The sequence below is a fragment of the Temnothorax nylanderi genome, unplaced genomic scaffold, assembly GCF_030848795.1.
Source record: "Temnothorax nylanderi isolate EJ_2023f unplaced genomic scaffold, tnyl_v1.0 TNYL_tig0023_pilon, whole genome shotgun sequence".
NCBI lineage: Eukaryota > Metazoa > Arthropoda > Insecta > Hymenoptera > Formicidae > Temnothorax > Temnothorax nylanderi.
This window is the reverse complement of record NW_027249085.1, coordinates 775,734-786,343: the sequence shown is the minus strand read 5'-3', so window position 1 is coordinate 786,343 and position 10,610 is coordinate 775,734. Positions and strand designations below refer to the sequence as shown.

Here is a 10,610-nt window from a genome sequence, read left to right as displayed (position 1 = left end):
TTAGAGAATAATCATGGAATACAACATAGTTGGTTCCTCGTTTGCTACAAATATAATAATTCATACGCATATATATATTTTTGCAAATTTAGGATTGAGATAAGTCCGTAGATAAATACGTGACAACTGAACAAATAAAGAATCAATTGTAAGTATGTTTTTATTTGAGTTATCGTTTGGCTTTTGAATCTTTTCTGAAGAATGTATAAAAATAATAGAAAAATTATTTGTCCTTCATTTAATGCAGATTTATTATTTCGGATAATACAAATGTTTTCTTAAATGACGTGCCAATCCGAACATTCTTTGAACATACATTGCACTGTTCAATATAGTTAGAACTGCAGGTATAAAGGAAGCAAGGTTACGTTAGCGATTTCAAGTAGGTATAGGACTGAGTGCACGATAACTGATTGCATTTCCAAACTGATTGGTTAAATGGAGTGTGATACATGACGTATTCGCGGCCTTCTAGGAAGTGGAAGGAGGCAAATGATACTTAAAATAGACAATCGTATCGCATACCATCGACAGGAACACGTGCATCGCTAAGAACCGATGTTTCCCATGATTTTTAGTTCCAACATGATAAGAACTGGCTTATAACACCGTCAGATCACAGACGCTTCAAATAAACGCGTCCCTTATTAAAATATCAACTCGCGATAATATGTGCGTCTTTGAAAAAAGCTCTTTCTATAAAAGAATACAATATTTTATTCTTCCGTGAAATATTTTACACAAGCTGCTCTTGCGTGTCATCCCCTCCTCAGATAGAGGGGATGTAGAAGATATTAAGGATCACAAAGCACACAGAAGACTCCTAGGGAAAGGGATGAGTCCCTATAACAAGGACTCGCGTTTCCAGGTAACATCGCGGCGCGGCGCCCGGGTCGTCGTGACGAGAGGGTGGCGATTTTTCGCCCCCGGGGTGGGCGCGAGGGGAATGGAGAACGCACGGCCGGGCCGCTGCTGTTGTTACGACGCGTAGCCATATCGGGGAAGCAGTGCGAGGCCGGCTATCAGCCGCCCAACATCGACGTGTCGGGATTACGTTTGTATATGTTACACGGCTGCTGTACAGGCAGTACGTACACGCACGTAACACGCTACCATCTAGACCGACAGACAGACGAACGGACGGACGGACGGATAGACAGACAGGTAGACAGATAGGCACATATAACGGCGCACGCTCTTCGTCTCCTCCCCCCTCCACCCCACCCCCATGCGTGGTACCGCCACCGTGTGCATCTCTTTCTTTCGTCGAGTTCACACACGGAAGAGCAAATAGAACGAGCAGGAGGGAACAGTGAAATTTCTTTCTCATCTCGATGGGAATTGGATGGGACGAGGTCTTTCGTAAATCCGCGCGACATGCGTCGTGATCGATAAGGGCGAGAGGAGGGCTGGTGCACCTCGTCGTCGCCTTTCACAGTAGTAGCAGCAAAAAGGGTAGTTGCTTCGCGTCCCGCGTTGAGGTCGAGAGATGACTGGGAATTCCGATAGGCGGAGAGTGCAACGGGGATAGCGCGTGATAAAGGACGACAGAAGAGAGAGAGAGAGAGAGAGAGAGAGAGAGAGAGAGAGAGAGAGAGAGAGAGAGAGAGAGAGAGAGAGAGAGAGAGAGAGAGAGAGAGAGAGAGAGAGAGAGAGAGAGTGTAAGTGGGCGAGGCGGATGAGAGACAGAGCAATAAGGGGGTAAAAAGAGGGAGAGAAGGCGATAAGGGAGAAGTAGAGAGAAAAAAAGAGAGGGGAAACTGTGAAACGAGAGGGGAAAAAGTGATGAGTAAACAAGAAGAGTTGTGAAATAAATCTACGAAGAAACATCAATCGAGATCGGAAAAGGGGGAGAAAAGCAAAACGTGGGTAGGGAGAAGGACGAGGACGGAGAACCTGGCGAAACTCGAGAGGGAAGAATCGAGGGAGCGAGAGAGAGGGGAGCGAGACAGAGAGAGGAGAGCTTGCGCGAGAGGCGGAGGAACGTGGAGGAGGACCGACCGTGGTACCGAATGTGGCGTTCGGAGTACGGTATTCGCCAGCCGGGGCCAACCGACGTCGACCAGCCAGTTTCCGCCCGCGCTCGATTCACAGAGTCGTCATCATCGCTGTCGGCGAGTCGCGCACTCGGCGGACGAGATCCATCGTTAAGAATCGCAGCTGCCACCCGGTAGAACCCTGTTCATCTACCCTGTTCATCGGTATTTGTTCGAACCGAGTCATCCTTGAACGACGACGACGTCGTCGTCTCTCCACCAATAAGCGAAGAGCGACACAAGAGAGTCCTCCCGGCGACAACGACGACGACGACGACGAGGACGACGAGGACGACAACGACCACGACGACGGCGACTTGGACGACGACGAGGACGACAAAACGACGACAGTGTCATTGTCACGCGAGCCGTGTGTCATCAAGCGGATTCAGCGGGGCGACTACCGGGACCCGGTTCCATTCGCAGTGAGAGTGCGATGTCGAACGGTGCACGATGACGCGATCGCATCCACCACGACGTCGACGAGCTGTCGCGATCGAGTGAGAGTGCAACGGAGGAAGAGCGGCAAGTCGCGATTAAACTTACATCATCGTCACCGAAGGTGAACGTGTCACCGCGTAAGGACTCGTGACGCTCTGAAAATTCAAGAGGATTCTCGGAGACGGACGTTAAAACGAGAGTACTCGGCTGCGAGACACCGAAAAAAGATTTCTTCTTTTTCCCATACTTCCACCCTTTCAATACCCTATACACCTTGTACGGATTCCCTACTCTGACTTATCAGAGCGACGCCCGCCAAATGCTCCACGATCATCGGAGCAACGAGAGGAGCAGAGCTATGGCGATCCTCGGACGCAATCCCGAGGCATCATCGGCGCGAGGAGAAGGCGGACAACGGTCAACCGACACGATCCAGCGATAGGATCCGTGCGGAAGGTCGCCTGTCGCGTCACCACGTCGCGACACTGAGCGACTACTGAGAGCACGCGCCTCGGCGGTCGGCGGACCTCGTCTTCGCGGGACGAGGCGGTCGTGTGTGCCGGCACACAGTCGGCGGTCGGCACGGGCACAGGGAGGACGATGGCATCGCGCGCCGCGCGCTCCCCCAGGAAGCCGACACCGCGGAAGAACTCGCGCGCGGACACGCGCCACGGCGCGGACAGCAGTACGAGCCGTCGTCGACCGGAGTCAGGAGCGATCGAGCACAACAGCCAGCTGCGACATCAGACAACCCCCGACGACGACGCAGCAACGGGATCGGTGCAGGCTGTCGTCATACGACGTTCCCCGCGATTCGGGAGTCGCGTCGTTCGGCGGCCCGACGACGTCGAGTCGGTCGAGTGGTAGTCCTTCCCCTTATCTCTCGAGCGAGAAGTCAAGGACGAGAGAGAGCGGAAAGTGTGTGGAGGGTGTGAAGAGAGAGTGAGATAAATCCCCGGCGCGCATCGCACCCTTGACGTGGAGAGGAGAGTCCCTGTGTGTCGGACGAAAGAAAAGGGGGGACCGCGGGAAACATACGCGCGAGGATGATCGATAACGGCGCCGAGTCGGAGGTCGGGATCGGCGATCGGGCTCGTTAGAGGAGAGGAAGACGCAGCAATCCGTCCGCAGCAATCCGCAGTAGGAGAGGAAGGCTAAACAGCCGGCGAGCTCGCGCCAGTTCCGCGTCGTCGTCATCGCGGTCGACGCGGAAACCCCGAAGAACGTGGAAGCAAGCAAGAGTTGATCGACTTCGCGAAGGTCATCGCCGGCGTGCGATAGATAGAGAAAGAGAGAGCGAGAGAGAGGGAGAAAGATCGGAGCGAAAGGGATAGAGGAGAGCGGCTCCTCTTCTTCATCGGTCGAGGCCGTCGCCGCCGAAGACGGAAGTATGCGCAGTGAACGACGTGGACGTGGCGAGGACGTCGCGAGGTACACCGCGCGAGGGGGCACGCATGAGGACCCGTTATCAATTCGCGACTGTGATTTCTAAGCTTAAGGTTATTACCACGTATCGTAAAAACGCCAGGAGATTATTAACAAACAAAATCGTCCATTGTGATATTATGATATATAACGAGGTGATGATCGCGGGAGGGGTGGATAGACACCCACGTGCGCTCTCACGGGGAACCACCGTCACGGGCCGAGCATGAATGAATGAACGCCGCGCGATGCGAGGCACGATGGCGAGGAGTGCGGCACGCGACGCGAGTGTGTTCGATCGGGATAATAATGGTTGATCGCGGTGCTCGCGCGTCGGACCCGCGGACTGTGATGCACTGATATAATTCGAGACCCGTTATCCGATCTCACCGTCGACGACGCCGAGAGGGCGCCGGCTTATAATTGCGCCTGCACAGGGTGCGCAGGGACGAGGGAGATCGGGACGGGATGACGAATCACCGCCGATGCGGGATTTCGTTCGCCACTGTATCCTGATAAATCGCCAGGTGCGTATATATGCAAAAGAAAATACCAAGTGTTCGCTAATCGATCTTTCAGGATTGATCTTTCAGGAACAAAAACGAATTCACTGTTCTGTGCGATATCAACAGTATAATGGATTCGAAGAACCAACACAGAAAGCTTTTTTGAAAATGAAAAAAATTGAAAGATACGAAAATTAAAGATAATTAACAAAAATATAGAAGTTATATTAATACAATTTAAACAAATTAATGTTAATTCTCGCGAATTAATTGAAATAATTTGTTCCCTGTCAAAATTTAAACAGATATTTTATTTTCGCGGGTTTTAACATTTTATTATTAAATTTGTTTAAAAAATTATATTTACAAAGAGAAAAATTAAAATACATTGCATCGCCCACTATCTGTACTTAATTGAATCATATAGGATTTATATATGTGCCGATATTTCAGAAAATTGTATTACTATATCGATTTTATTCTGCAATAAAATTAATTCGGCGGAAAAATAAATTTATCTTTACGATAACGTTACATTATGTTTCGATATAACTGAAAATCATATATTTTGAATTTCAACAATTAAGAGAATAAATGTATCGTTATTGTGTATGTGTATTGTGTTATTTAAATTTATGCTTACATGTGAACCAAATAAAAAAATAATAATTTCGCAATAATTTCTTTACAGTTTTTTAAATAATTAAATCGTGTAGATTTAATTCCGGGGAAAGGGAAGGGTATTAATGTTCCAACGATAGCTGTGTTTCAAGTCCGACAAATAATCGGCGCGCAGTTTATTAAGTTGGAATATATGTATATATATACATTGTAATTCGTTACTTCTGTAACTATTAATTTCTTTACTTGCGCACCACGTACCGCGCCTGACTCGTATCGCTGTCTATTAATTTGTTGACAAATAAAAAAAAGCTTCTTCCACTTAGTTATTTTTTACTTTAATAACTATCATAAAGAGTTCATATAAATCACATGTTAGTTATTTGAATTTATTAAAAAATATCGGTTTTTGTGGAACATTTGTAAAACGAAAGATTATAGTTATTTAAATTCAATGATCTAAACACGCCATTATACCTACCGTAATTTTTATTGATTTATAAAGATATTTTTATTGTGAGTGTTCTTAAATAAGTGTATTCTAAACGGAAGTGGTTTGGTGTTTTTTTTATTCGGTATCAATTAAATTGAATAGCGTCTCGACCAGTTTTAGTCGAAATATTTATTTAAGTATGCACGAGAATACCCAACATTGGAATCGCAAATATTTCGTACATAGGTACTTCTACCGTGACTACTGACACTGAATACTCGACTCGGAGCATTAAATGAATATTACATAAAAGCAACGTGACGAAAATAGGGCGGGTTGCCACCACCAGATTATATAATGCTTAAACGACTGGACGGAAATTTCGGATTTTACGAGTGCGTATCATGGAGGTTTTCATCCGAATTTTCAAAAGCGAGGTTATCAATAATAGCGTTGAATATATATCAACCGGAATAATTTTCAACGGATGTTTTCACTCACTTTTTTGACGACATCATAGCGGGATTCTAATTATTCTGTACGAAGGATTCACTTCACGTTATTGGAACAAAAAGTCATTTTAGTCTTCTTTCAACATAATTAGATGAACGTGCTCAAATTATTGCAAGTGTCGCAATCGCTTGCTTAATTCTGTCGTATTTCTCCTCAATAAAAATTCTATTAATATTATAAACACATTTATATAACGAGATTTATATAACATCTTGTTTAGATAATTTTTACGATAAGTACGAAGAGTGAAAAAATAAATAATTATAATTAATATCATAAATTTTTACATTGACCTAAGGAAAACTTGAGCGATGCGAACACCTACAAAAGATTTGGGACGTTCATGGTTCGAAGCCTCGGCTTCGTTAAAGCTTCCCTTTTGTGATACAGTGCGATTGTTATCTGAGAGCAGTTGCAGTAATGCGGCCTCAACTGCGCCCTGCGACAGCTCAATACCTCACGCGTGATTATTATATAGTCGATCAGATATTCAATGCGCGAAATCCAATACACGTGGGCTGCAGTCCAGGCGTAAAATATTCGAAAATCTGATTTTTGTCTCGTGGCGTAAAACACACCGCGGGAAGAGGGGGAGGGGAAGAGTTTTCGGGCGCACGCGCGCGGAGGGAATTTTCCAATAACGCGATATACCCGACGGTATTTTTCAATTTAAAGTTTAACGAGGACCACGGTCCACGGCCCACCATCTTTAATACGAACACTGAAATTTCTATCGGGAACGATAGAGAGAGCGCCGTCCGTTTCCCTTACCGTCCGATGCCAGCCGCGGGAGGGATAACGACACCCCGAGACCCTCGATTTACTTGCCGCATTAATCAAGGAAATGGTTCGATAGTGAACTCTACACAAAACACACAGTCGAGATGATATTCTTCATTCGCCTCCCGATGCACTCGTTTTGATTACACGTCTGGCGATGAGTATCGCAACATTTCCATACGAACCGACCCGATAACGATTTTCGTATCGATAGGGGTAAACAAGCGACGTACTCTCGACAAACTCCTTTGTCAAGTTTGTCGCGCATTAAAATTCAACGCGCACATATTTATTGCTTATTTCGCAAAGTGGCTTGGGTCGGCTATACGGCTCGATCGGTTTTCAAACACGGTGTCGCTAAATCGACAAAGTATCGTAAACATTTGTTAACTCGGTGAATTTTGTAACGTTATTCTGCGCTAGATGTACAAGCTCTAATATCTTTCCAATTCGCGGCTATTTTATTGCTGCATTCATCATCGTTACTGTCCCGTAACATGCAGCATGCCTGTATCGGTGATTCTCAAATTTGTAATAATACGGCTCTAAATTTCATATTAAATTTCATATTAAAATTAGATAATATTCAATATTGCTTTTTAAATGAATAAAACGTTTTGCATTTCGGATTTTATTATTATATTAATTATCGTTACTGATTAAAAATCCACAAAAATATAGATTTGTATAAAAAGATTCTAAAATTTTTACATTATAATGTTAAAAAATTAATATTAATATTGAATTCATTTTGATACAACGGCTCGTACTTCATTTAGGATAAAATAGGTCAGAAAAATTTAGTTTTTAATTGTTCGTACCACCCTTCCTAATTCGTTCTCAGTATAATTAATCACGTGTTCCCTCTTCATCCCTTCACTTCCATGCCGTCCATTATAATATATTTCCCATTTTACGTGTTTCAGCGGCACGCACGAACGCACGCACGCACGCACGATTCACCAAGCAACGTTCGCCACTGAAAGAAGAAGAATTCGACTGACGACCGAGCGACCAAGACCGAACATTAATGAAATCGCAACCGAGACGTACGGGCTCGGGGGTGGTCGGTGAATAACGATTATTAACGAAACAGAAAAGAAAAAGAAGATAGAGACGAAAGCTGAAGAGAAGAAGCCGCGTGCGAGGAAGTGCGAGAGGAACGGTAGTGGTCAGGTGCGGTAACCGAGCCCAGTGTGTGTACCACCCCCTGGGCACGGGGGGTGGCACAGAAACGCCGTCAGCGTGGGTGCCGGTGCCGCAGGGGCGCGCCTGGCCCGTCGGCTCGCCCGCAGATTAGCACGCCGATTAGCGGCTACCTCGGGCCCCTTCCGGCGTACCGGCCTGGCGACCTCGGCGGGCCTCACGTCGGCGGCGGTGGCCGTGGCGGCCCAGGGGGAGCCCCACGCTCCCCCAGCAGCTGCGCCACGCCGCGCCACGCCAAACGGAAGTGCCAGCCCGTTCCCGGGCTTGGCCACAGTGATCACGGGCAGCACCACGATCACGACGACCACGCCGACGCCGACGACGCCGACGACGACGACGACGACGGCCACCACGACCACCACGACTACCACCGCCACCACCATCAGCACCACTACCACCACCACGAGTCGCAGCAAGAACAGAGCCATGTCCATGAGGAGTCTGCACCGGCGCGTCTCTCATCCGTAAGTTATGGTCCAGGCATTTATCGTTATGAAGCGGGCGGTACCCGGGGCACGCCCGGAGTTATCGCTGACCGTTTCTATATTATCTACCAACCTACCCATACGCTACGTAGTAAATACATTTTGCACCGTCCGTCACTGGGTTGAGGAGAGTGGGCGAGATTGGTGGTAGTTGGTTTTCAACAAGCGGCGACATTAACTCTTTCGGTGCGGATGACGACCTCGATTCTGCAGTAATACCGTATATTGCATAGGAAGTATGAAATATTATACAGATGATTCGAATATCACTTTAGATACTTCCTTTTAACTCTGTTATTTATTATTTGTTCATTGTTTCATTCCTCTTTCTGTCCAAACAAGATTTTCTTAAAACATCTTCACTTCTGTGGTTACTGCAGCTTTTGGGCTTTGTGTATTCTCTGACATCCATTAAATTTTAGATAAAGTCTTTCTCGCTATTGTTTCCTAAACGAGTCGTTTTTCCATTCTTTTTTAAGAATTTCACTCTTCTTAAAATTTAATTCAAACATCTTATTGTTTTCTTTTGCTCGAGAACATCGCGCTTTATATAGTTTTATACTATATTTTTTGATAAATATGATGGTTAATTTCAAATATCATTGGCCAACAATTTTTTAAATATTTTTTCTCTCCTTTATTAATCCCGTTATGATAACTGATAAATAATAATTATTACATAATTGCATCGAAAGAGTTAAAATCGTCGAGTTTTAGTTCGGATTATATAATGGGAACGAGGAGCGATTGTAGATGACGGTCGTGATCGACAGGAATTTGCATGGTTTGCGTGACGTTGATTTTTTGCGGCTTCAATGACTTGACGGGAAAGGGAGAGAATTGAATTCAAAAGGATTTAGGAAAGGTGATTTATAACACGATTAAAGAATCATATGACAGTTATGATCACAAGCAATTTTCAAGCTGCTAATCTTTACGGAGGCTTGAACTTATCAAAAATAAAATTATCAATCAATTTTCTTTATGTAGCGTATCTTTTGTTCGCTGACATATTGCTGAGAAGACTTAACACGCCCACGCTTGCGACACGATTTCTTTTCTAATCAAAATAATACCTTAAAAAGAACTAATGAAAAGAATGAAAAGAATACTTCATAGGATCAATTAGCGAAAGAAAGAAAGAAAGAAAGAAAGAAAGAAAGAAAGAGATCGATAATTTAGAGAACAATAAAATTTCGCCATACATGACGATGCTATTATTAATGCTATTAATAAATTGATTTCTCTTTGTGACATCGACGAAATCGCAAAAGTCAACGTCAAGAATGTATAGCGATTCATGTGTAGGAATATCAATATAGAATTTATATTAGCATATAAATAACATAATATAAAGTATTCACATGACTTCTGAGAAACAATACTCAGACTGTATTATGCATTCCACACGATACTCTTCGAAAGCATTCCAACTTACTGTTAGATAGATGTAGACCTAGAGTTATTTCGACTGTCGCGAAATAATAACATTGATACGACAGTATCGTCGAAAAGACAGTGAGCTAAGACTCCGAAGAACGTAGTAAAATGCATTCTATCCCGCTGAGGCCTGCGAGCAAATGACGTCACCTCTGTTATCGAAAATCAAGTCGCTTCGAAAGCTTTGACGCGGTACTCGAATCGCTAAACTTAGCTTCGCTCATGACCAGCAGTAAAACACAAGATCCGATATCTGCGCGCAATTGAGAAACTTCGAATCTACGAACTGATCCCGTCGTAGAGATATCTTCTATCGTAAAATAAGAACACCGGAAATACTTGGCGCGATAGGTTCACATCCTTGATACTTGCCATAAAACTTTCTGTTCATATTCCTGAATGGCCGGCGAAAATTTATTTACGGCGACGATATTACGCCAAACTTGAGAAACTTGTCGCACCTTTATGTGGCACCTCATTTTCATTCACTCATCCTCGTTGCTAATATTTTCCTACTAGTGAAAAACCGTTACTTTCTCTACACGCTCTCGCAAATATTAAATTTGTATTCCTATTTTATGTTTTTTAATTACATCAAATTCATATATATTTTTTTACACCCTCACAAATATGAAGTATGATATTTTTCGCAGCAATTTAATATTTATGACTTGTTACAACTATAAGAAAATTCATGCTTTTTCTAAAACCATGCAGTTTTACA

The 10,610-nt window shown here is 44.5% G+C and overlaps 1 protein-coding gene across 11 annotated transcripts in view; it reads left to right on the top strand.

The window, feature by feature from the left end:
• Positions 1-1,003: 1,003 nt before the first annotated feature.
• Ih (hyperpolarization activated cyclic nucleotide gated potassium channel Ih) overlaps positions 1,004-10,610 on the top strand; it is a 135,704-nt gene continuing 126,097 nt past the window's right edge. For 6 of the 11 annotated variants that reach the window (XM_071700688.1, XM_071700684.1, XM_071700685.1 and 3 more), the window contains exons 1-2: positions 1,009-4,429; positions 7,682-8,425. In XM_071700688.1, the coding sequence (XP_071556789.1) occupies positions 8,388-8,425 (38 nt within the window). In that variant the 5' untranslated portion in view covers positions 1,009-4,429; positions 7,682-8,387. Of the gene's footprint in view, positions 4,430-7,681; positions 8,426-10,610 lie in introns of all 11 variants that reach the window. The other 5 variants (XR_011717588.1, XM_071700689.1, XM_071700679.1 and 2 more) reach the window with 4 other exon arrangements.